Source organism: Oncorhynchus keta, chromosome 10 (assembly GCF_023373465.1).
Source record: "Oncorhynchus keta strain PuntledgeMale-10-30-2019 chromosome 10, Oket_V2, whole genome shotgun sequence".
NCBI classification, from domain to species: domain Eukaryota; kingdom Metazoa; phylum Chordata; class Actinopteri; order Salmoniformes; family Salmonidae; genus Oncorhynchus; species Oncorhynchus keta.
In genome coordinates, this window is record NC_068430.1 from 27,983,062 (window position 1) to 28,010,031 (window position 26,970).

The following is a 26,970-nucleotide window of genomic DNA, read 5'->3' on the forward strand; positions in this document are numbered from 1 at the left end:
AATTACTCTTATGGTAAGTACCCTTGAGGCCCCCTCTATTGTACCTACATACTGTAGAATTGTATGCTGTCTGTAGTCCTTGACCACTTGTTCCCATCTCCAATTTAAAAGTTTGTGGCTCCAATTGGATTCAAGCTATTTTCCCAAAATGTAGTTTCAGAGACTGAGAATTCAATCACTCTTCATTTGCTCAAATGATTTATCTTAGCTCAATAACATACCCAGGATCATTTTCTTAGAAAAAAGACAGACCTGAAGTTGGAATTTACTTTTCCAAACTCACTCTGTTGAAGACTTATTTCAGAGGTATAAAGGCATCAGTGATAATGGAGATGGAGCTAAATCAATGTTAGCAATTACCCAGATTAATGAACAAGAGTAGGACAATATCCCAGAGATCATTGTCGACCTCAGACTTCAGACTGTGGAAGCCCTGTCCAGAGACAGGGCCCTGTCCGATACCAATTTACAACACTATTCAAGTTGCATGCTAATGCGGCCTAAGCATGGTGAGTAGAGTAGGCTACAGGGCTGGGTTGTCTAGGGCTGCTTACGCCGGCAGACAGATAAATCACCTCCCTAAGAACAGCATCAGACATTGGCTCCAGTGTGAGAATGGGAACACAGAGTGGAACGGCCATGAATTATGAAACATAAAATGCTTGAGTGGATAATCCACTGCATGTTAGCTTCATCGTGAGGATCGGGAGATGGTCCAAGTCGGAGTCAATGCCATCTATTCTGTTGGTCCAAAATATTGGCCAAAATAATATGCATATCTGTAAGCTACTAGTAACATCCTCAAGGCTCTCACATTCTAGCTATGACTCTTTCCTGCTAATTCAAAAACACATTATTGCTGTAAAAGAATCCAGACAAATGTATTTCCTCAAGTTGACTTTTTAATGTATAGCAACAGTACAAAGTGAATCATTTGCTTGCAAAATAGGAGTGTTTTGTATGTACAATATTTATACAATAAAATATTGTTTTTAAAAAGGTTCCATGTTCAAATGTCTTACAGTTTATTGCACAACACATTTCTAAATGATCATCATCAAAACGTCACACAGGAAACAGTGTAGCTATAATAGTGGGAGGGAATATTTGTAACATTTTGTTTTTTTACACAAACAGGACATGACAGGTTTTTTCTTTTTTTCTTTAACTTCTTCGTTTTTTAAACCATTTTACAATGACTGTAGAATAACGGAGAAATCACCAGGAGTGTAATATAAATGTCTTCAATGCAGATAAAGATAAACACAAACCCTGGATTAAAGCCATCCTCTGGAGTGTCCAGTTGTATAATATCCATCTTTAAGATTGTACTCAATGAATGCAGCAGCAAACATTATGAGTAATTGAATATGTGAAAATCAAACCATTTAAATGGCTATTCTGTCATTTTGATCTCATTCTGTAATAACATTACTGGGACATTTAAAAGAATGATACAGACTACTTGATGCAACTGGAATCTCGAGTGTCCACCTTTAAAAGCATGCGATGTGGAAGCCTGAGGATTCTCCGAAAATATTACACAAAGATCTAATGTAATTCAAGTATCATGTTCAGTGTAAACAATGACTGATGGCTGAGAAGTCTCATTAACCAGGATGAAAATTATCTGGCCCACAGGAAGTAGTTAGCTGTCATTAATCTTCCAGCTCTATGGAATGATTCCCAAAGCACCATTTGGCTTCTTTGGGTCACTGCTAATCTAGTTCTTCCCTCACTTCCCTCATGTCTGTCAGAGTGCCTTAATAACTTAAGACCGACCACCTTATTCAACAATTTTATATATAATTCCTACTTTGTCTACAGGGCATTTCGGCCTAGTATGATAAACTTTTGGCACTAAGAGGTCAACAAACTGAAGTGATAATTTTAAATAAATTATATATTTGTAATGGCTTTCTCTATAGATGTGTTCTGTTTATAATGTATTGAATTCTGATGAATTAATTAAATCAAATAGGCTCTGCAGTATTTACACAATAGCATAAATAGATTCACAGAAAGATTTTGGGCACCAGATTACCTCCACTCGCCATGCACCCAGTGTCCAGATTTAGGCACATGTTTACACAGGCTGTAGGCAGTGTAACTGTGTAACCATTGCTAAGGCAGATTTGGTTGGATCCAGCCCAAAGTATGCAAAAATGGAATTGAACCCTCAACCTGTAATAATAGCGTTGTGTCTGGAAAGCTGAGTGTCAGGCAGAGAGGTAGCCCCCCCCAAAAAATGATGCTACCTTGGATGACATGGAGATTCAGGATAACATTTTGCTGCCACCCAAACTCAGAGTAAATTCTAACTTTCATAGAGCCTTCATACACTTTCATAGAGCCTTAATATACTTTCATAGAGCCTTCATATACTTTCATAGAGCCTTCTTACGCTTTCATAGAGCCTTCATACGCTTTCATAGAGCCTTCATATACTTTCATAGAGCCTTCATACGCTTTCATAGAGCCTTCATACGCTTTCATAGAGCCTTCATATACTTTCATAGAGCCTTCATACGCTTTCATAGAGCCTTCATACGCTTTCATAAAGGCTTATTAGACTTGTCCACTGAAGTGGAAATGCCAGTCCAAGGCCAAGGCTATCATATGTATGTCATTAGTTCATACTTACATAAATGTATTTTGTTTTTGAAGTAAAAACAGAAAGTTATTTTGTCTTTGCCTCCACATGTGGTCTCATTGCAGCCAACAGAAAGAGAACAGCAGTACTTGGTGAATTTGCTTGTCTATCCATGTTCTTCCCTTGTTGAGCACTCAGGCGGAATTATTCTGCAGTTCCCTTTTACTTTACCTGTGGCTTTTGGGTGTGCTTGCTCTGCTGACAGTTTGTGGCCTGTGTCCTGGGCCTTGTCATGGCAGTGTGTCTCTGAGTACACACATCTGTATGTCTGTCTCAGCTCTCCACAGACATGGCTGCGATGATCTGCTCCACCTTGTAGCCCAGCCGCTGCTTCTGGGCCTGCTCATCCTGCTCCAGGGCCTCAATGATCTGACACACACACACACACACACACACACACACACACACACACACACACACACACACACACACACACACACACACACACACACACACACACACACACACACACACACACACACACACACACACACACACACACACACACACACACACACACACACACACACACACACACACACACACACACACGAAATCAGCAAAGCAGGCAGGGAATCACAAGGTTACTATACTTTGTGCTGCAAATTCCCTCATGTTACTACACATGGACAGGCTAAGGGATACGTTGATAATAGTTTGAATCTAGATGCATATGTTCTGAATGGCACCATGCCCTCCTACTATAATGTGTAACGATATTGAAGTATAGGGCCTCACCTCTTGGCTGTACTTGCTGACGTAGGCGTAGATCTCGTGAAGGGCACTGAGCACATTGAACTCATTGGAGTGAAGGCGGGCCTGCTCGGCCAGGTAGGCATTCATGTCCTGGTCGCTGATGGCAGGCAAGCGGTTAATGTCTGCGTAGTACCTAGAGGGAGACAGAGACACACTGTACTGTCAGCAACCATCAAGCCTGGGGGTTAGAGCTGTTCTGTCAGCCCAAGTGTGACTGTAAGATATAAAGGTAGTCTGGCTAATAAAGTGTGTCTACCGCAGTCATTTCAGTGGGAAATAATAACTAAGAATCAAATTAATAACATCACAGTTGAGTGATGCAACTAACATACACACACACACACACACACACACACACACACACACACACACACACACACACACACACACACACACACACACACACACACACACACACACACACACACACACACACACACACACACACACACACACCTCACCTCTCTACCCAGCTCTTGTAGTGGGGGATGTCCTTGGCGTAGAGTAGCTTGGTGGAGGGTGAGTCCTTGCCCAGGCGATGCTCTGAGGTAGAGCAGGAGTCCATGAAGGTCTGCGCCACAACAGACAGACAGGCATCTGTGATGCTGCTCTTGTGGATGTCAAACACAAACTGAGGGTTCTTGATCACATTCACCCAGAAGCGCAGAGGCAGGCTGGGGCAGAGAGAGGACGAGAAATACAATTTTCCAAACAGGCTACATATTAAGACAATCAGTATAAATTCATTATTTTGTGCTGTTGCTTTCAAGTAGCATATTAAATCTGCGCTCCCTCACCAGTTGCTTTTCCATGTGTGGCGAACGTCCATGTCATGGATGCCGTGCTTGTCAGCCTGCTCGTCCAGAAAGTCAAACATGTACTTGATGGCGAGTGGCAGAGCACTACCCCAGCAGACGGTGCTGAACAACGTCTCAAACAGGTCATCGACAAACTTCTGCAGCGTACCCTAACAAAACACCACAGCAATGTTAAAAGCACACCATATCGTTGGAACATACTTACTGAATCTGTAATTGCTAAGATGCTCTGGGAGAGGGTGAGGTAATACCTTAGTAGCCAGTAGCCTGGTCAGGTAGATCTCTGACACCATCTTGGAGCCGCGTTCGCCCTCCTTCTGGTCCCCGTGGTCGTGGTTCTTGACCAGGTGCCACACCTTCACCCCGCTCTCCATGTCCGGGGTGAGCATGGGCACGCGGGAGTGAGGGCTGTCAGGGCTGGTGGGGTTGGAGCGGAACGGTACATCTGCAGACAGACGGACGGACGGTCTCAAAACATGAGCAGGAACATCAGCAGGTCAGGTGGAATAATGAATATGTAAGTGAGTGGTGTGGTGGTGATGGTGGCTCCAGGGCAGCCCTGACTGACTGACCGTATCGGCTAATGCTGCGTGGGAAGCTGGCTGAGGAGGGCAGGTTGTAAGAGGACATCTGTTTGGGCACCAGGGCCACCACACAGCGGTCTGACACCTGCAGGATTCATAGGAGAAAAACAAGGCTTCATGTCAGTTTGACCCATTCCCAATTCAACATTATTGGGTCAGAATGATTTCCACAGAAACATTGATATGATGAATCCAGCCTGATGAGACCTATAGGAGTTATATAATTTACTATTTGAGATATATAATGAACTTGTTAATACAGTCTGTAAAATAAAACATGCATTTGCAGTGATCTAGCCAGGACTATTTTTTAGATATCATTTGCTATGCTATAAATGCCATGGATGATGCTTTGTGTGATACCCATTTCATGCTGAGAAATGTCCTATAGGGTCTGCTCACTTATGCTATGTGCATGCCTTTTGCAGTAAAGCAGGCTCCCAACATGAGCAGAAGTCACTGCTGCTGCTGCTTTGCAGATTCAGCCGTCACACAGAACCAGGTACACACCAGAGAGACTAAAAGTAATTGAGGAAAATTGTTCACATCCTTGATAGATTTTATCAACACATTACGCCTCTTTCAAACCTCTCTCCTGGTGTGGCAGCCAAGGCTGAACGTATTTGTCTCTTGGCATCATACAAACGTGTTTTACACCCCAGCTGGAGAGTCAGAGCATTTGTGGGTATAGAGTGAGATTGACTGTAATGTGTTTCTACTTGTGCACTATTTGGAGCTGTTATGAACACCCCCCATGATTTACCTGTAGGAGGAAGCAGCTGACTCATACAGGAGATGAAAGAGTTGGATCAGTTTGGTTTACTATGGCCAGAGGAAGCAGTGAGGACAACATACTGTACATTCATGTTAGTGAAGTGTGTGATGGGGATTGGGGAGTGAGTGGCTTGACCTGGTAGTGCATGAGGGTGTTGAGTCTTTTCCAATCGCCTTCAATCTTAGTGGTGATGTCTTCATCCTGCAGCACCACACGTGCCGTCCTCCCCTGGCGCCATTCTGTTGGGGATATAAACACAGGGGTACATCTATGAGTCAATAAGTCAAACAATCAGACAGAGAAAAATCACTTGTTTATCTTAATATCAGTTATTGTAGGTCATCCATTCATTCCGACTGGAGCCAGTCTGACTCACCGAGGTCCATGTCTGCAGCGCGGGGCCTCTGGGAGAAGTGCATGTTCCTACAGACAGCATCCAGGATCTTCTCCTTCACCTGGGTGATGGTGTCACAATTGAGCGCCTTGACAGGGATCTCAGGGCTGTTCTCATTGTCTGGGTTTACACAGCTCAGAGTCTGAGTAGGGACGAGAGAGAGAGATGTCAGCACTACCTACTGTCCCTCTCTATACACTGGTCTACTGGCTGCATGGAGGAGTCTCTCATTGTGTGCCATCACTTTCACAGCTTTGGCCAGAAATGTAATTTCACACTTTCAGCTGGATGCTGGGTTGCCAGCTCCAGCAGGGCACTAAACGGGTAATGAAACACAACCTCTCCGACAGGGCGATCAGAGAGGTGTCATCTTGTCACTGGGCTGCTCTCAGCCTGGGGGATGAGGCACACTGCTGCTGCACCCAACTTCTGCTTTAGCTACAGACCATTCCCCCAGTAGCCAAGCAAAGACCCGGAACTGTCTGGCCCTGGTTAGATAATCTCATTAAATTCTTAGCTGATTGTGTCACTGAAAGGCATGTAAAATATTATTTGGCTCTTTTGGCTCTTTACTATTTTATTATCAAGCAAATTAATTCTCCCTTATTCAGCTAATTAACATAAGGGCACCATGAGTTGATATTTACAGAGCACAGCATGTTGCCTACCAGCTGTGTTGTAAGCGGAAAGGGGGATACCTAGTCTGTTGTACAACTGAATGCATTCAACTGAAATGTGTCTTCCGCATTTAACCCAACCCCTCTGAATCAGAGAGGTGCGGGGGTTTGCCATAATCGACATCCACGTCTTTAGCACCCGGGGAACAATGGGTTGACTGCCTTACTCAGTGGCAGAACGACATGTAGGCAAGCTTTCCACTATCATGGTGGTAACTGAGAAAATATTCCAAGTGGTTTTAATGGAATCTGACATCGAAGACAAATTGTTGTGTGGTATGTTGACTCACCAGGGTCTTGTATTCAATCTGTTGGCGGATGAGTTTGTCTTCACTGAGGGAGTAGCGCGCCTCCCCGGTGATGCAGTCTATAGGTCCCTTCTCCATCTGCTGCTTGATGGCACAGTACAGCATGAAGAGAGGCTCACCTGCACATTCCTTTGTCCAGGGAGGAACAGAGGATGAGAGGATTGAGCGAGGCAGGAGAGGAGAGACATGCCTGTGAGCTATTCACCCCCATATGACTGGGATTCAGAGAACAGAGCATGAGTCATCAACTCTAAACTCCAGGTTGCTTAGCATTGATTTGTAGAGACCAATAAGACCTGCTTGACCTCTGAGGTGAACATTATTGCTCTACATTGTTCATAAAACATATTCATAACACACATCATGGGGCACAGGTGTAATCCAAATGCACATAGAAATCCATCAGGTGTATAATCAATAAGAATCATTAGAGGATTGCAGTAATACATCAAGCTGACATCTGCAGTGATGAGGTTCCAAGTCATTGATATTTACCTTAAGGAATTTGTGAAGGAGGAAGGCAAACCAATTTGTCAGCATCTTCTCTGCAACTGACTCAGTTCTGCAAGAAAGAGACAGACGGATACATTTTTAACAGGTAGATGTCTAAAGGTAGATTGGTCTGATCATGTAGATAGACAAAATGCTTATTAAGAGGTAAAAAAAAATGTTTATGTAAAAGTAACATGCATGGTCTCAGAGGACTAACACACCAGAACCTGAGTGCTGCTGCTATAGAATAGAACCTATTTGGGCCATGACATAATTCTTCAAAAGCTACTTTGTGTCCTTTCTCTGTGTCAGCAGCATCATCAAATGCTGTGTGTGCAAGATTAACGGATTTGTTATGTATCAATAGACAAATACCACACTAAAAACATACGTGTATCTTATATCTGATAAAGCAATCCAACGTCAAAGATAACTGTTAAATATTAGCCCTTTGCCTCCCTTTAGAGTTAACCATATATCTGTATTGCAGCCTCCTAACTTGCTCATGCTCTGTCCATCATACTTATATACCTGGCTGTCACTTCTTTCTCATTGCCTGCATTTCATTGTCTTTTCATGAGTGCAGATTGTTTGGGCTAACAAGGTCAGCCTTGCTACCTCCCATGTTAACTTATCCCTATATTTAATGAGTGTGTCTCAGACTGAGTGCTCCCCCAAACTTTCCTATGAAAGATTTAGCAGTCCTGGAAAAACAATGTGCAGAAGAAAGCAAGGTAGAGGGGAGGAAACGTGCGCTACGGCTGAATGTTTCATGAGTTGCACACAGAGGATAAGTCAGACTGACAATGGCTGTCTACACTGCATTCCTTCCCCTCTCCCTCTCTCCACTGTCACTGCTCCTGTCTTTCACCTGTCTGCTCTAGCATTATCTATCTGTACCTGCGCAGCAGTAGTTTAGGGTGGTTCTTGCTCTCCAGGTTGCGCTCGATGAGGTCAGAGAGGAGGTGTTTGAGCACGTCGGTGGCGTACTCCAGACGTCCCTGCAGCGCAGTCATGATGAGCGAGGCCACGTAGCCGCGGTCACGCATGGAGAAGGAACGCTGGAGCTCCAGAGTACGGATAAAGGTCAGCAGGAACACCTTGTTATTCACCAGCTGGGCAAACTGCTTCAGGGCCTTCTCCATACCCTGCTGCCCGCTTCCAGACACCTACACACACACATAATCCCCAGTTAGAGAGTAGAGGGATCTTGCGTCGGGCTTATGATCCGTTTTGTCTCCCAATTGTAAAATGATTCACCTATGTATGCCATATCGGTTGTGTTGGTTAGATATTCTGATTCTACAAATCATTAACAGTTAAAGTAGACGACAAGGGGTCAGGTGTGGCCAAGTTTGTAGTGGTGGTAACGGTTGGTTACCTCCAGCTCCCTGAGTACAGGATGGTCATCAATGCCAGGGAAGAGGACCCTCATGGTATAGGTGCGGTAGTCCAGGTGGGGGATCCCAGCCCTGTCCAGGTCACTGGTCAGCTCGTTGATGTCAGTCTGCAGCTCAGCGAATGCTGGGCACAATTACAGAGAATGAGAATGATTGGAGGAATTTAGTCCATATTCTAGCAATTTGGAAGTTATCAGCATTATATTTTTCTCAGTTGTCTGATTAGGTGCTGGTCAGACTCACCTTCCTTGCACTCCAGAGCCACCCGAGACTCCAGGGTGTCCATCTGCATCTGCAGGCGTTTGAGAGTGAGGTCATTCTCATGCGATTTTCGTCTGTAGGCCAAGAGGACAATGAAGACGATGATGAGCAGCAGGCCTCCTCCAGCCGTGATGCTGAAGATGGCGGGGAGGGTGAGCAGGCTGTCTGAGCGGATGTGGACTGCACCAGGAGAGATGTGGAGACCACCCACCTGGACCTGTACATTGGCAATAAACCATAAACACACCTGTACAAAGGCCATAAATCAAATAGACTTTAACAGACAGGGAAACCATACTGAACAATAGTTTCCTTTTATACATTTGTTTGACCTTGGTCAAGCTGTATTTTACTTAATAGTTTATCTAGATCTGGACTTAGACAGACAGAATGACTGACCAGGACTTTGTGCTGGCCTGTGAGGTTTGGGGGCTCACAGAGGAGCTGTGTGTCAGAGACGGTGAGGGAGCAGGGTGTGTCCCCGATCAGCACAGTGTAGTTCAGCCTGGCCCCTCCAGATGCTGAGGGCACCAGGTTGCGCCCCTGCAACACAGAGAGGGAAACCCCACATCCATCAGGTCAGTAGATAGAACTCATCATCTCATGACAATTGTGCTACAGTTACGGGCTCCCCTAGGCTGGGCTGGGCTGCCCTACCTTGAGTATGATGGGGGAGCCAGGTTTCTGCTCCAGCACCCCAGACAAGCTGAGGGGCTCCAGGTAAGGGTTGGGGTAGTAGATGAAGCTTGTACTGTTGTAGGTGAGCAGGGCCTGCACATTGTTGAAAACAAAACCAAACTCTTCCACGTGTTTCACTGACTCCTGCTCCAGTGTGTACTCTGCCTTCAGGGAGGGAGCGAAGCAGATTATCGTGGTGGTGTTGAGCACCTTACACACCTGGGGAGAGATCCACGGACAGTGTCAGACAAGCAAAGAAATATTTGTCAAGAGTTTTGACATTATAATTGGCCACCATTTATGAGTACAAGATACTGGACAGGAGAAAAAGATATCCTACTATGTTATCAGTGGACAGACTCACATTGACAGACTCGTGGCCGGCGTACTTGACCCTGACCCTCGGCTCCTGCACCACATCCAGGTTGGTCCCGGTCACCATCAGGGTAGTGTGTCCACTATGAAACACAACGCATTCACATATATACACATCCATATTGGCCTCTGAATCGGTGAGCAAATAAACTGTCAGTTTCCTCTGCTTCTTTTCGTTATCAAACACCTCTGAATAGGTGAGCCAAGATAAACAGTTTCCTCTGCTTCCTGTCGTTATCAAAAGCCTCAGAATAAGTGAGCTAAGACAAACAGTTTCCTCTGCTTCCTGTCGTTATCAAAAACACCTAATTTGCATTGAACTGTGCTTTGGTACTAAGAAAACATCTAATTGTTCTGGCCAGATAGGGCTAGATTGAACGGTTCTGCCAGGTGGCTTCCTATTTATTCATCTATCAGGTATCCATGGCTGGCATTTCATGAAAGCTACATGATTGTGCTACATATATGTAGATGCCATTAACACAAACAAACTAGCCGCAATATCATGTAGAGCGCCGACATTTTTGAGAGTGTGGGAATAGAGACCCACCTGAAGAGAAGAGAGAAACTAACTGAAAAAGGGGCACATCTGTCTAGTCAGCTTGAGACGAATCCAATCATTCCCACACTTCAAAGGATACCTAAGCCTAGGTGGCCACATGGTGTGACTGCACACAGATGATGAGACGATGGGACTTTGATTATAAGTCTGTGAAATCCCCTGTCAGTTGACAGAGTAGAAAGCAAGTAGCCACGCCGCTGCACCAGTTCTCCCTGGCTGGCTGTCTCTGTGTCAAGTCACATAGAGCCTTGCACCAACCATCATGCATAATATGTGACTGGAAGGCCAGCAGAGCAGGCTGCTGTGGTTCCTTGCACCTTCCCTCACCTTATTCTTCAGTAATATATAGCTGAACCAAATGGAGGGGGTGGGTGGGGGGGGGGCATAAATAGGAGGTTATCAAAATATTATCAAAATATCAGGTTGGACACACAACTTATTAGCTGGGAGGTTTGTTGTACCTAGTGATGCTCCACTCTGGCTCGATGCGCTGGACTGTGGGATCCTCGATGTACTCAAAGCCCAGGCTTCCTGGCACCATGGCCAGATCTACACTGAGACTGACCTGCACCAGGGTGGCGCCCGTCACAGAGGGTGCCGAGAAACACACGATCTCCGACATGGTCCGCCTGGAAAACCAACAAGGAATACCAATAGGGTTCAATTCTCTTGATTCTGTCTGTACCTGCTCTTTACCGTGGTGGGAATCTTAACTCTACTACAGTGAGTTATGCACATTACAATGCGGGGCAAGTGAGCATTATGGTCTGCCCCTCCCTCGTTAGAGATGAAACATAGTAATTAGAGGATTTCTAGCTAATGGTGCCTTTTCTTCACCCTCCTGAGACTCACAATGAGGACCCTTTTTGATCTTTAAATAGATCTCTAAAAAGAAGAGTAGAAAACAATGCACTGTCCTGGCTTTCAGCTTTTCCACAGGCACTTTCATCAAGTCCCCACTTTTATATAAGGGTCTTTGTAGGAGCTTCAGTAGAGTGTTCTCGGGTTGGCTTGTTCCTGTGCACTCACCTGTACAGCTCACAAGTCTGGTTTCCAAAGGTAACGTTCACACTGCTCCCAGCACCCAAGTTCTCCCCCACGATGGTGACCTTAGTGCCCCCAGACTCAGGCCCTCGGCCAGGGGTCAGTCCCACCATGGTAGGGGTCTATGAAAAATAATTTTCTCAATAGTCCGCATGGCATGCTACTTTGTGGACTTTTTGTTGATGACATGATATGATAGTGTATGAGAACAAACGGTTCCAAAGCAATAATACTGTGGTAGAGAGATGTGTTCTATGTATGGTTTAAGATGCAGATCATACCTCAAAGGAGTAGAGCTGGGAGGACTGAGTTCGTAGTTCTGGTCTACATTCACCAACACACAGCTGGACTGGACCAGGTGCACTTCCCTGAGACGTAGAGGCCATTTTACACACAATCCTGTCAGAACACACACACACACAGAGAGAGAGATAGATAGAGAGAGGGAGAGCGAGAGCGAGAGAGAGAGAGCGAGAGAGAGAGCGAGAGAGAGAGAAGAGGAGAAAAGGGGGGAAAAAGGAGAAAAGGAGGGAAGGAGAAAAGGAGAAAAGGAGGGAGAAAAGGAGAAAAGGAGGGAGGGAGAAAATGAGAAAAGGGGGGAAAAAAGGAGAAAAGGAGGGAGGGAGAAAAGGAGAAAAGGAGGGAGAAAAGGAGAAAAGGAGGGAGGGAGAAAAGGAGAAAAGGAGAAAAGGGGGGAAAAAAGGAGAAAAGGAGGGAGGGAGAAAGGGAGAAAAGGAGGGAGAAAAGGAGAAAAGGAGGGAGGGAGAAAAGAAGAAAAGGAGAAAAGGGGGGAAAAGGGAGAAAAGGAGGGAGGGAGAAAAGGAGAAAAGGAGGGAGAAAAGGAGAAAAGGAGGGAGGGAGAAAAGGAGAAAAGGAGAAAAGGGGGGGAAAAGGAGGGAGGGAGAAAAGGAGGGAGAAAGGGAGAAAAGGAGGGAGGGAGAAAAGGAGGGAGATAAGGAGAGAGGGAGAAAAGGAGAAAATGAGGGAGGGAGAAAAGGAGGGAGAAAAGGAGAAAAGGAGGGAGGGAGAAAAGGAGAAAATGATGGAGGGAGAAAAGGAGAGAGGGAGAAAAGGAGAAAAGGAGGGAGAAAAGGAGAGAGGGAGAAAAGGAGGGAGGGAGAAAGGAGGGAGGGAGAAAAGGAGGGAGGGAGAAAAGGAGGGAGAAAGGGAGAGAGGGAGAAAAGGAGGGAGAAAAGGAGAGAGGGAGAAAAGGAGAGAGGGAGAAAAGGAGGGAGGGATAAAGGAGGGAGGGAGAAAGGAGGGAGGGAGAAAAGGAGGGAGAAAGGGAGAGAGGGAGAAAAGGAGGGAGAAAAGGAGAAAAGGAGGGAGGGAGAAAAGGAGGGAGAAAAGGAGAAAAGGAGGGAGGGAGAAAAGGAGGGAGAAAAGGAGAGAGGGAGGGAGAAAAGGAGGGAGAAAAGGAGAAAATGAGGGAGAAAAGGAGAAAAGGAGGAAGGGAGAAAAGGAGGGAGAAAAGGAGGGAGGGAGAAAAGGAGAAAAGGAGGGAGAAAAGGAGAGAGGGAGAAAAGGAGAAAAGGAGGGAGAAAAGGAGAGAGGGAGAAAAGGAGGGAGGGAGAAAAGGAGGGAGAGAGGGAGAAAAGGAGGGAGGGAGAAAGGAGGGAGGGAGAAAGGAGGGAGGGAGAGAAAAGGAGGGAGGGAGAAAGGAGGGAGGGAGAAAGGAGGGAGGGAGAAAAGGAGGGAGAAAGGGAGAGAGGGAGAAAAGGAGAGGGAGAAAAGGAGAGAGGGAGAAAAGGAGGGAGGGAGAAAAGGAGGGAGGGAGAAAGGAGGGAGGGAGGGAGAAAGGAGGGAGGGAGAAAAGGAGGGAGAAAGGGAGAGAGGGAGAAAAGGAGGGAGAAAAGGAGAGAGGGAGAAAAGGAGAGAGAAAAGGAGAGAGGGAGAAAAGGAGAAAATGAGGGAGGGAGAAAAGGAGGGAGAAAAGGAGAGAGGGAGAAAAGGAGGGAGAAAAGGAGAGAGGGAGAAAAGGAGAAAATGAGGGAGGGAGAAAAGGAGGGAGAAAAGGAGAGAGGGAGAAAAGGAGAAAGGGAGAAAAGGAGGGAGGGAGAAAATGATGGAGAAAAGGAGGGAGGGAGAAAAGGAGAAAAGGAGGGAGGAAGAGAAAAGGAGGGAGAAAAGGAGAAAAGGAGGGAGAAAAGGAGAAAAGGAGGGAGAAAAGGAGGGAGAAAATGAGAAAAGGAAGAGAGAAAGGAGGGAGAGAAAGAGATTACTGTGCTGTTCACGTTTTTCAATTGAAGAAAAAGTGTTGTTTTCTGTTGCTCTCTAGACAATGCGATTGAAGCAGACTTTCATAGAAGTGGTAGGTCAATATGGAGGGCCATCTTTCTTCCTAATGAAAAACCAAAAGCACCAATATAACAGCAATAATAAACTCCACCACATTCACTACCCACCATTACCTCCATCACCATGGCAACAGTGTGTTCTCGATAAATCAGTTAGCCTGTCAGGTCAATAAGATAATGTAGAACGCAATGAATAAGTCATTATACAAACTGACCTACAATAACATTTATGTTTGTAATGACATGTTTTAAAGCACTGTATGGGGTCTAAATTAATAGTCACAGAAAAGTATTGCTAAGTCTTAGGGATAAACCTTTCACCCCGACAACAGGACCCAATGAATCCTCTTCTCTCCACCCTCTGCTGTCAGGAGAGTTTTCAGTTTTTCTGCTGGCATGTTCCTTTTTTATACAAGGATATAAATAAGGTCCCTTCATCCATGGCCCAATCGAATTACATGGCTGTGAGAGAAACACATGGCTAACAGATTGTCTCTGCAGTCAGTGACATGCGGCGCATTTCAATTACAGCAGTGCTTTCAGCCTCACAACGGCACACAAAACAGCTCTGCTCTCTACTCCTCAGCACACTAAAGAAAGCCTGCTGCAACCTGTATATCTTTATGTTCATCATTAGTTATAGTGTGTGTGTGTGTTTGTGTGTTTGTGTCTGTGTGTGTGGACGTGTTTAACTACAGTTGAAGTCGGAAGTTTACATACACTTAGGTTGGAGTCATTAAAACTCGTTTTTCAACCACTCCACAAATTTCTTGTTAGAAAACTATTGTTTTGGCAAGTCAGTTAGGACATCTACTTTGTGTATGACACAAGTCATTTTTCCAACAATTGTTTACAGACAGATTATTTCACTGTATTACAATTCCAGTGGGTCAGAAGATTATACACGAAGTTGACTGTGCCTTTAGACAACTTGGAAAATTCCAGAAAATTATGACATGGTTTTAGAAGCTTCTGATAGGCTAATTGACATCATTTGAGTCAATTGGAGGTGTGCCTGTGTATGTATTTCAAAGCCTACCTTCAAGCTCAATGCCTCTGTGCTTGACATCTTGAGGAAAATCAAAGGAAATCAGCAATGACCTCTGAAAAAAAGTTGCAGACCTCCACATGTCTGGTTCATCCTTGGGAGCAATTTCCAAATGCCTGAAGGTACCACGTTCATCTGTATAAACAATAGCATGCAAGTATAAACACCATGGGAACATGCAGCCGTCATACCGCTCAGGAAGGAGACGCGTTCTGTCTCCTAGAGATGAACGCACTTTGGTGCGAAAAGTGAAAATCAATCCCAGAACAACAGCAAAGGACCCTGTGAAGATGCTGGAGGAAACAGGTACAAAAGTATCTATATAAACTGTAAAATGAGTCCTATAACGACATAACCTGAAAGGCCGCTCAGCAAGGAAGAAGCCACCGCTCCAAAACCGCCATAAAAAAGCCAGACTACAGTTTGCAACTGCACATGGAGACAAAGATCGTACTTTTTTGGAGAAATGTCCTCTGGTCTGATGAAACAAAAATATAACTGTTTTGCCATAATGACCCATAGTTATGTTTGGAGGAAAAAGGGGGAGGCTTGCAAGCTGAAGAACACCATCCCAACCGTGAAGCACGGGGATGGCAGCATCATGTTGTGGGGTTGCTTTGCTGCAGGAGGGACTGGTGCACTTGTGGCAAAATGGCTTAAGGACAACAAAGTCAAGGTATTGGAGTGGCTATCACAAAGCCCTGACCTCAATCCTGTAGAAAAATCTGTGGGCAGAACAGAAAAGGTGTGTGCGGGCAAGGAGGCCTACAAACCTGACTCAGTTACATCAGCTCGGTCGGGAGGAATGGGCCAAAATTCACCCAACTTATTTTTGGGAAGCTTGTGGAAGGCTACCCGAAAAGTTTGACCCAAGTTAAACAATTTAAAGGCAATGCTACCAAATACTAATTGAGTGTATGTAAACTTCTGACCCACTGGGAATGTGATGAAAGAAATAAAAGCAAAACAAAAATCATTTTATTATTATATTCTTAAAATAAAGTGGTGATCCTAACTGACCTAAAACAGGGAATGTTTACTGGGATTAAATGTCAGGAATTGTGAAAAACTGAGTTTAAATGTGTTTGGCTGAGGTGTATGTAAACCTCTGACTTCAACTGTATATTTGTAGGGACCAGAAGTTGCCACAAGAGTAGTAAACAAACAAAACCAACTGTGGACATTTTGTTTGTCCCCAAAATGTCTAATGCAATTTCTAGGGGGGTTAGGGTTCAGGTTAGAATTAATGTTATGGTTAGTTTTAGGGTTAGGGTTAGGTTTAGGGCTAGGGTTAGGTTTTGGTGTTAAGGCTATGGGGAGTCTGGGTGATCCTGTACGTTTTGGTTCTTACTGTTCTGCAGTGATGTAGCCCTCTTCCTGTGGGGTACACTGAACCCCTGCCACCTCCACATTGCCCACCAGCTCAGAGAAGGACAGGCCCAAGTTCAGGCCCTGGATGGTGACCAGTGTTCCCCCCTCTGGAGGCCCTGCCACTGGGCTCACCTACAGGAAGGCGAGGGGGGCATGGAGAAGGAACAGATTTATGGTGGCAGCACACAAGTAGTGTAATATTTTCAATACATGATAACAGATTAATGCATTGCATCACTATGCACAAAAACAACTATGCAGAGGCTCTATCTAAAATGGCTTGACCACACAAAGAGCCTTCAGGCCTGTTGAGCAGTGCTCTCCCAGTTCCCAGCAGAAGGCAGTAGCAGTCCGGGTCTGAATCAATTCACTCCCAGACTGCCACTGAAACACTAATAATGTGACAGGGACTTCAAAGGCTCATGGCTCTTTGAAGTTGGAGCAGTAATTCTCTGTGGCTGTCTGACCTACTGTGTCTCTCTCATTCTAAAAAATGAACAGTGTGTTGGGGCCAAGAACACTCATTGCCACCCACAAAATAGGGTGCATAGGGCATAACTTAAGGTTGCATTAATTTGGCACAACGGGTGGGTCTAATCCTCGATGCTGATTGGTTAAAACCGCATTCCAGCCGGTGTCTATTCCACAAGCTACCACCAGTCTTGCTCATGTCTAAGGACTGATCTCAATGTATTTTACTGGTTATTTCTGAGATGGCCTCTTATCACTAAGGCCATATGATGGATAATGGTGAAGGTTAAAGTAGGGGTTAGTTGTAAAAGATAAGGGTCTGACTGACTAACCTCAGTTATGCGTGGGTTGGTACACTTAACGTTCCTGGTGGACACGTCGAGCCAGCGGCTGGCGTGTGGGCTGATGGGCAGGCAGTGCTGCCTCATGGTGCAACGGCCTTCTCCACTGCACCAGCCACACTGGAACTTCCTCTCAGCCCGCAGACACATGCCACAGCTGTCCCGCTGGGCACCACACTTATACAGGTGCACTGTGGAATACAGGAGGACCGCAGTTGAATTACATTCAGTGCTTGTACACTGAGTGTACAAAACATTAAGAACACTTCCTAATATTGAGTTGCACCCCCCTTTGGCCTCAAAACAGCCTCAATTCACTGGGGCATGGACTTTACAAGGTGTCAAAAGCATTCCCCAGGGATTCTGGCCCATGTTGACTCCAATGCTTTTACACACTTGTGTCAAGTTGGCTGGATGTCCTTTGAGTGGTGGACCATTCTTGATACACACTGGAAACTGTTGAGCATTAAAAACCCAGAAGTGTTGCAGTTCTTGACACAATCAAACTGGTGCACCTGTCACCTACGACCATACCATGTTCAAAGGCACTTACATGTTTTGTCTTGCCCATTCCCCCTCTGAATGCACACATACACAATCCATGGTTCAGTTGTCTCAAAGCTTAAAAAATATTCTTTAACCTGTCTCCTCCCCTTCATCTACATGACGTCAATATGGGATCATAGCTTTCACCTGGAGTCACCTGGTTAGTCTATGTCGTGAAAAAAGCATCTGTTCCTAATGTTTTATATAGTTAGTGTAAATTTTACAGTATTTAGATATTGAATGGCACTATTCTAAAACCAAATACACACTCAAGCAGGATAATGGCTAGGACTAATAACACAGTAGAGAGTGCCATGTGAACTTTCTCCCAAGGCTGAGTGAAAGCCTTGGCGTGGGCTAAACCCCATCCATCCCAGAGTAAGAGCTTTCCACTCCTCAGCCATGGCAGACAGTGATGGATGGCAGAGGCACCTTTAATCTTATCTGGATTGTCGATGATGAAATTGCCATTCCAAATGATGGAGAGGTCCACTGCCAGGTCACTGATCCTCACACCCTCATATATGTACTGCCGGAGAGAGAGAGGTAGGAAGAGGGAGAGAAAGAGGGGTGGGAGAGGGAGGAAGAGAGAGAGAGATGAGGCTTTTAACCACCTGTCATTTCTATGATCACTGTCTGTTCCTCTCCACTGTGCATGGCCATATTGGGACAGGACTCTGCGGGGAATCGAGAGGCTGTTCATCTAGTGCTGAGGAAAATGGGCTTTTCACTGGACGTGAGATAGAAGAGTGAGGTATAGATGCATTAAAAATGGATTGTGTGTCATGTAGTCTATACAGCACTGTCTGACACTCATCCTCACTGTCGACTAACTAATTATGTCCCTATTACGTGTCCCTATTACGTGTCCCTATTACATGTCCCTATTACGTGTCCCTATTACGTGTCCCTATTACGTGTCCCTATTACGTGTCCCTATTACGTGTCCCTATTACGTGGACCTAGATGCACCTTTGAATGACACTAACATTTGGTTTCAGACATAAATTAAATGTTTTAGTCATTCCGCTGCAGACAACCTACTTCTTATTTGATCAAGACATGGCAAACCTGAGCTCATCTCAGTGGGATGAGATCAGATTCAGATTGCTCTCAGAGACGAGCTCAGATGTAATTCACTAGACTATAGATAATGGTCCTGGATAATGCACAACCAGGCTGAGGCTGGTGCCAGGGGGAGTGTTAGAGAGGGTCACGCAGTCACAGTACGTACCGAGCTGTTCTGACACTGCACACTGGAGCTGTTGAAGCGCAGGGCGGTGACACGGTGGTTGGTTCCCTGGACGTGGAGCACACACTCGTACCCCCGCTGGCCAGACTGGGGCTGTGGAAGGTTCCGGGCCTTCAGGGTGATGGGTCTCACCTCCCCTGCTGGGATCAGGATCTCCCCAGAGTGCAGCAGCTGGGGGCAGTCCTAGAGAACATATTCCAAGAGTCAAATGACCTCAGCAGGGGTCTATCAAGGTCTTTTAAATTATAAAGATAGATTGCCTAAAGAGTAACATGTTATGGAAATATGGATTAACGAAAACATGGGTTAATGTGCATTATACAAGAAAATACTGTTAATCTGGTGTATGTTTATCAGTAGCCATGTAGCTACCTCTGAGGCGTTGACCCGGCCCTCCTGAAAGGAGCAGCTGAAAGGATTGTGGGTACACAGGTTGCGATATTTACACCAGTGGCAGCGGAAGGTACTGTTCACACAGGACAGACACCTGCAGTGCAAGGAGAGGGACAGATGGACATGTTACACACATCATATGACTAACCAGCCAACAGACATCCCAATGCTTCTAGAGACTCTGTGGCCAAGCACATGCTCTTAGAGAACGGAAGTTCCTAATTACATACAGTTAACTGAACATTATACAGTTCATGGAGAGGTTAGGCTGTTTCCTCAACATTGTACCACTAACACATACTGTTAATACAGCAGTGTTGCAGAGAGAGCAGTAATTAGACACCAGCACACAGTAATTCAGTATGTTCTGTAACAGCTCTGTATACATAGAACTGGCCTGCCAGGTCCTTTCAGACACAGGATAATTTATTATGGAGGCTGATGTGATGCTGCTGTGCTGTGCTTTGTGAGGCAGAGTGGGGAGGGGGAGGCTGTTTAGAGTACAATATTAACCACAGCTAGCTACTGTCTTTGACCAGTTTGCTAATGGACACCTAATTTTGATCAAACGGATATGATTTGCCTTTGGACTGTATTTCTATTATGTTAGTGGACCTGAAGGTCACGGTCAGGGAACTATGTTTAGGTGTATGTACTCATACTACTCAGTATGTACACTGTTCCTCAGGGAACCAGTCTAGAAACACTAAGTAGAACTAAACAAGCTAACAATGCGGGGTTATCTGCCTTAGGTTGACGTAAATCAAAATGGATGGGTCATTTGAACTTAGGGGTTACCCATCTGCCTGATCTTAAGTGGGGTTTTGTCCACATCAATGTCCTAATGAGGTTGGGCCCTACTATCTTTTGAATGCATCAGATAACGTGTGGGCCGGGAAATGAACTTACGTGTGATGCACGCTGCAGTTATAGAACTTGACCTCTGTACTGCCCAGCATTTGACCTGTCTCCTTAGAGTTCAGACGCAGCGCAACACCCAACCAGTCTGATGGAGAAAAGCAGAGGGAAGAGAGGAGATTGGTAGTATAGTAGTTGGCTTTGTTCAGACTGCTGGTCCTCTGTAAAAGAGTCACATATGTATCACTGAGGATCACAGAGCAATACGTTCTATGTTGGAGCTATATATTTTGTCACCTTGTCCTTCAGGTATGTGTGGGACCTCTTTGGCAGATGGGGACAGGCACATGACTCTGTTGCCATTGACATGGCCCTCCACCTCGGTCTGCTCTCCAAATAAACAGGTGATCCCAGTTGAGAGGTCAGGTACATTGCTCACCTCCAGCAGGAGCTATAGGAGAGGAGCAGAGAGAGATAGCTGGGTTGGAACAGTCTGGTCTATCATGAAACACTGAGGACTTCTTCCCACCATCAAGACTCAGACCACGTCAGAATCACTTTGATCAGAAGTAAATAATTAACTGTTGACTTACAGGCACACTGTGTGCTGACACAGCAATGCTGTCTGGGTGAGCAATAACTTTCACACAACGTTCGATATCAGTGGCGAACCGGAAGGGCTCCTCTGCTCTCTGGCATTGGTCTCTTCTGGCACACCTGTAGATGGGAACCAGGACATTATTCATTCTTACCGGTTACTGCACATGTGAGATAAACATTTTCCTTTAAGGAACATCTAAACAACATCAATGCAAAACGCATCATACTGTGACACTTTCTGTATATTGAAAGTTCCATACATTGAAAACTTGATTGCTGACATGCAAAACAATTAGGGAATTAGGGACTGTATCAACACTGGACTAATGAAACAAATACCAAGATAGTTTTGGCGTGGTATTTTCCTTTAAGGAAATTGATCCCCTATCAGTTTGGTTGGATTGCTCTGCCGAAGGAAATCCAGTTGTACGATGGGATAAATGGATTTTAAGCAGTGAGTGTTTTGTGTAAGGGTTACTTAACATTTTACATTGACATTTTAGTCGTTTAGCGGACTCTCTTATCCAGAGCGACTTACAACTACTGCATTCATCTAATTGGTTAGGTGAGACAACCACATTTCACAGCTGCAGTAAGTACATTTTCCCTCAATAAAGTACAGATAACTGCCAAAATAATGGAAACACTAAATCAAGGAGTAAATCAAGGATACAAAGTATGTTGACAGCAGGTGCTTCCACACAGGTGTGGTTCCTGAGTTAATTAAGCAATTAACATTCCATCATGCTTAGGGTCATGCATAAAAATGCTGACGACAATGTCCACATCCACAGGGCACGAGTGGTCACTGAATGGTTTGATGTGCATAAAAACGATGTAAACCACATGCCATGGCCGTCTCAGTCACCAGATCTCAACCCAAATGAACACTTGCTGGAGCAGCGCCTGAGACAGCTTTTTTCACCACCATCAACAAAATGCATCCCTCCAATAGATTTCCAGACACTTATAGAATCTATGCCAAGGTGCATTGAAGCTGTTCTGGCTCGTGGTGGCACAACACCCTATTAAGACACTTTTTGTTGATGTTTATTTTATTTTGTCAGTTACCTGTAGTTATCAGCAAATCAGTACTAGTATAAAATACACATTATTTTGAAATGAAGTGCCAGGACAGAGAGAGCATTGACTGAACTGACCGGGAGCTGACCCCCGGTAGGGGTGGAGGGCCAAGAGACCAGAGGTGGCAGAACGGAGTGCTCAGGATGGAGTGTAAGGATTGAGCATAGCCTGAAGGTAGAGTCCTGCATCACGTCGGATACTCACGGTTTCCCACAGTTGACCCGCAAAAAAATCAGATGGCTGGTCGAATGAAAATATTCTTACAACCCGCGCTTCAGAACAATCATGTTGTGAGTAGGAAACGTTTCAAATCAAAATTATATATATTTTTTAAAAACCCAGAAGCTTGTTGTGTTGTATTGTGCTACTACTTCAATTAAGCTTTGTGGGCGGTGAGACATTTAGGCCTTACACAGGCCATATAAAGCAGGGAATGGGAATAGCCTAACAGCCTATTACTATGGAAATAAATTGATGTTATTGGCGGGTTACTGATCGGCTTTTGGAACAATTCCATGTGCGTGAGTTTAATTGATACATTTCGGCATCCTATTCTATGAGCTTGCAGTGAGTCACTCAGCCTCGAAGCAGGAGGGGAGGGCCAAGCCGGCCGGGAGGAAAGATGCAGCGATAGTCATAGGATGCGGAAATGGAGGTCAGTGGGGTCGAAGAGGCTGAATCAGGACAGTAGTGAGAGGGATTTAGCAGAAGGTAGAGTTGATAGGATAGAGTAGGAGAGAGTATTGGGAGAGAGAGAGTGAAGATTGATGTACAGGACCATCTGGGTAGGGGCTGAGTGGGTAGAGTTGGAGGAGAGAGGGAGAGAAAAGGAAACCAAGTAGTGATCAGAAATATCAAGGGGGTTGTAGTACGGTTAGTAGGTGAACAGGATTTAGTAAAGATGAGGTCAAGAGCATTGCCTGCCTTGAGAGTGGGAGAGGACTGGGGAAGGGTGAGCTCAAAAGAGGAAAGGAGTGGGAGGTTGAAGTTGCTCAGTACAATGAGTGGTGAGCCATCGTTGTAAAAATTAGCTTATCAAGGTGTCAAGCTCATTGAGGAACTCTCCAATGGCACCTGGTAGGCGATATATGACAACAATGTTAAGCTTTAGTGGACAAGTGACAGCGACAACATGGAATTAAAATGAAGAGAGGGATGGGGAAAATAGAACATTTTCACTTAGGAGAAATGAGTAGCCCTGTGCCACCACTATGAAGACATATCTCTTCAAATGACAAATTGTGGTAACTTGGGACGTGCAGATTTAGACATTCAAAATGCACACAAACATTGCACTTAAAGGTCCAATGCAACCATTTTATCTCAATATAAAATCATTTAGGAGTAACAATTAAGTACATTACCGTGATTGTGTTAAATTAAAATAGTCTAAAAGAAACTAAATTAGCTTCTTAGCAAAGAAAATAGCTTCTTAGCAAAAGTCTGGGAGTGGTCTGAGTGGGGAGGGAAATCTGAAAACGACCTCTCATTGGCAGAGAGGTTTGAAACTCCCTTTCTTATCGGTATATTTCCTAATTTACATGTTATGCCAAAACTCCATCCCACTAAAACAGGCTGAAAGTTCACACGGTCCTTTTAAACAGCTCTAACACTAAAATAAAACTATAAGAATTTTATTCTAATCTCATAGTAAGGAAATATACACTGAGAATACGAAATAATAAGAAAACCTGCTCTTTCCACGACTGATCAGGTGAATCCAGCTGTGATCAGGTGAATCCAAGCTATGATCCCTTATTGATGTCAGTTGTTAAATCCACTTTAATCAGTGTAGATGAAGGGGAGGAGACAAGGTAAAGAAGGATTTTTTAAGTCCTGAGACAATTGAGACATGTATTGTGTATGTGTGCCATTCAGAAGGTGAATGGGAAAGACAAAATAGTTCAGCGCCTTTAAACAGGGTATGGTAGCAGGTGTCAGCGCACCAGCTTGTGTCAAGAACTGCAACGCTGTTGGGTTTTTCACGCTCAACTGTTTCCTGTGTGTATCAAGAATGGTCCACTGCCCAAAGGACACCCAGCCAATTTCACACAACTGTGGGAAGCATTGGAATCAATATGGACCAGCATCCCTGTGGAACATTTGACACATTGTAGAGTCCATGCCCTGACAAATTGAGGCTGTTCTGGGGGCAAAGGGAGGTGCAGCTCAATATTAGTAAGGTGTTCCTAATGTTTGGTATACTCAGTTTGTATAAAACACAGATAAATCACATTTTTGAATGCACTGGGCCTTTAAAAGAATTAGAGGCTCTCTAGGTTGCATCTCTCAGCGATCACTCTTCCTTTTGACGGGGATCTAACAATAGAGCGTGTCTCTCTTTTACATGTGTAATGTCCACTGTGGGATGAGACAGTGCTAAATGGACTCTCAGATGTGGTCGAGGGTGACATCTCATGGGAGCCTTTAAAGCACACAGAGATCTCAACAGTAATTACAAGACAATGAAGGCAGAATGGAAACCCAATGATGGTTGTTGTTCCTGTTGGCTCCTTGATACAGCCGGTATCCATAGGGAGAATAGATACTAACCTCTTAGCTTCTTATCAATTGAAGTGCCCCTGGATACCCATTTCATCTCAGGCGCCCTTTCATTCCCTTTTATTTCATCTCCCCCTCCATGTTAGGCCTGATAGTGCTGTTTGTTCTCCTGTCCTGGACTCTTAGACATTAACACACCACATATACAGTTGAAGTCGGAAGTTTACATAGACTTAGGTTTTTCAACCACTCCACAAATTCCTTGTTAAACAAACTATCGTTTTGGCAAGTCGGTTAGGACATCTACTTTGTGCATGACACAAGTCATTTTTCCAACAATTGTTTACAGACAGATGATTTCACTTATAATTCACTGTATCACAATTCCAGTGGGTCAATTTATACACTAAGTTGACTGTGCCTTTAAACAGCTAGGAAAATTCCAGAAAATTATGTCATGGCTTTCAAAGCTTCTGACTAATTTACATAATTTGACTCAATTAGAGGTGTACCTGTGGATGTATTTCAAGGCCTACCATCAAACAGTGCGTCTTTGCTTGACATCATGGGAAAATCAAAAGAAATCAGCCAAGACCTCAGAAAAAAAATAGACCTCCACAAGCCTGGTTCATCCTTGGGAGCAATTTCGAAATGCCTGAAGGTACCACGTTCATCTGTACAAACAATAGCATGCAAGTATAAACACCATGGGACCATGCAGCCAGGATGGAGAAGTAATCTGTCTCCTAGAGATGAACGCACTTTGGTGCGAAAAGTGAAAATCAATCCCAGAACAACAGCAAAGGACCTTGTGAAGATGTTGGAGGAAACAAGTACAAAAGTATCTATATACACTGTAAAACGAGTCCTATATCGACATAACCTGAAAGGCCGCTCAGCAAGGAAGAAGCCACTGCTCCAAAACCGCCATAAAAAAGCCAGACTACGGTTTGCAACTGCACATGGAGACAAAGATCATACTTTTTGGAGAAATGTCCTCTGGTCTGATGAACCAAAATAGAACTGTTTTGCCATAATGACCATCATTATGTTTGGAGGAAAAAGGGGGAGGCTTGCAAGCCGAAGAACACCATCCCAACCATGAAGCACGGGAGTGGCAGCATCATGTCGAGGGGGTGCTTTGCTGTAGGAGGGACTGGTGCACTTCACAAAATAAATGGCATCCTGAGGGTGGAAAATTATGTGGATATATTGAAGCAACATCTCAAGACATCAGTCAGGAAGTTAAAGCTTGATCGCAAAAGGGTCTTCCAAATGGACAATGGAAGAATGCTTGGGGTCAAACTTGTGGCAAAATGGCTTAAGGACAACAAAGTCAAGGTATTGGAGTTGCCATCACAAAGCCTTGACCTCAATCCCATAGAAAATATGTGGGCAGAACTGAAAAAGTGTGTGCGAGCGAGGAGTCCTACAAACCTGACTCAGTTACACCAGCTCTGTCAGGAGGAATGGGCCAAAATTCACCCAAATTATTGTGGGAAACTTGTGGAATGCTACCCGAAACGTTTGACCCAAGTTAAACAATTTAAAGGCAATGCTACCAAATACTAATTGAGTGTATGTAAACTTCTGACCCACTGGGAATGTGATGAAGGAAACAAAAGCTTTAATAAATCATTCTCTCTACTATTATTCTGACTTTTCACATTCTTAAAATAAAGTGGTGATCCTAACTGACCTAAGACAGGGAATTTTTACTATGATTAAATGTCAGGAATTGTGAAAAACTGAGTTTAAATGTATTTGGCTAAGGTGTATGTAAACTTCAAACTTCAACTGTACATACACACACACACGCCCCTATATGGCACGTGGTGCTTTACCTCAACCTGCTTTGGGTGGGCATATACAGTGACTGCATGTCGCATTTTCTAACAGTTTTACTGTAGAGTGACAAGGTGATTATTACACTTAGGAAACCATTCAGTTAACAGTAGCTAGACAGTCAATAGTAGCTCATGGAAGTGGCATACATACAAGTATAATCGTGGGAATTGGAGCAGAAAATGCACTTATGAAAATAGATGAGGAATAAAGTAATTAGGCTAAATATGTTCTGTGTTTTGCTAGTCAAGTGGGGTGATAACATAGAGAGGGCTCTCCAAGAGCTGCAATTTAGATAATGATGATCGTAGAGATTGCTGAAATGCAAATTACATATTATAATGCATTAATCCTTTCTGAGGTCTGTTTCAGTGTATTTTCAGAAACACTGCCTGGATTTTAATCTTCTGAATCTCTTCTGCTCTGTCCTGTTCTATTACGTAAGCTAACCTGGCGGTCAGATAATTAAGATATCGAAGATAAGCCTCTTTCACAGTCCTAAATGTTCTAGAGACTGCAGCAGTCCATTTGGTTACGCTCTGCACTACTCTCTGTCTCTCTGTGCTCTGTCCCCATTATCTCAGTC

General features: G+C 44.5%; 1 protein-coding gene across 1 annotated transcript in view; it reads right to left on the reverse strand.

The window, feature by feature from the left end:
• Positions 1–891: 891 nt before the first annotated feature.
• The window catches only part of LOC118388463 (plexin-A2-like), a 64,491-nt gene continuing 38,412 nt past the window's right edge, over positions 892–26,970 (reverse strand). The window contains exons 6-32 of the mRNA XM_035777565.2: positions 20,948–21,071; positions 20,652–20,805; positions 20,406–20,502; positions 19,476–19,590; positions 19,086–19,286; positions 18,284–18,380; positions 17,297–17,496; positions 16,474–16,625; positions 12,059–12,176; positions 11,763–11,899; positions 11,195–11,362; positions 10,161–10,254; positions 9,776–10,015; positions 9,518–9,661; positions 9,101–9,335; positions 8,839–8,981; positions 8,358–8,626; positions 7,461–7,527; positions 6,948–7,094; positions 5,963–6,122; positions 5,722–5,825; positions 4,800–4,896; positions 4,479–4,672; positions 4,207–4,376; positions 3,871–4,083; positions 3,392–3,542; positions 892–3,022 (exon numbers count right to left, since the gene is read on the reverse strand). Coding sequence (XP_035633458.2) covers positions 2,927–3,022; positions 3,392–3,542; positions 3,871–4,083; positions 4,207–4,376; positions 4,479–4,672; positions 4,800–4,896; positions 5,722–5,825; positions 5,963–6,122; positions 6,948–7,094; positions 7,461–7,527; positions 8,358–8,626; positions 8,839–8,981; positions 9,101–9,335; positions 9,518–9,661; positions 9,776–10,015; positions 10,161–10,254; positions 11,195–11,362; positions 11,763–11,899; positions 12,059–12,176; positions 16,474–16,625; positions 17,297–17,496; positions 18,284–18,380; positions 19,086–19,286; positions 19,476–19,590; positions 20,406–20,502; positions 20,652–20,805; positions 20,948–21,071 — 4,087 coding nt within the window. The 3' untranslated portion in view covers positions 892–2,926. The remainder of the gene's footprint in view (positions 3,023–3,391; positions 3,543–3,870; positions 4,084–4,206; positions 4,377–4,478; positions 4,673–4,799; positions 4,897–5,721; positions 5,826–5,962; positions 6,123–6,947; positions 7,095–7,460; positions 7,528–8,357; positions 8,627–8,838; positions 8,982–9,100; positions 9,336–9,517; positions 9,662–9,775; positions 10,016–10,160; positions 10,255–11,194; positions 11,363–11,762; positions 11,900–12,058; positions 12,177–16,473; positions 16,626–17,296; positions 17,497–18,283; positions 18,381–19,085; positions 19,287–19,475; positions 19,591–20,405; positions 20,503–20,651; positions 20,806–20,947; positions 21,072–26,970) is intronic.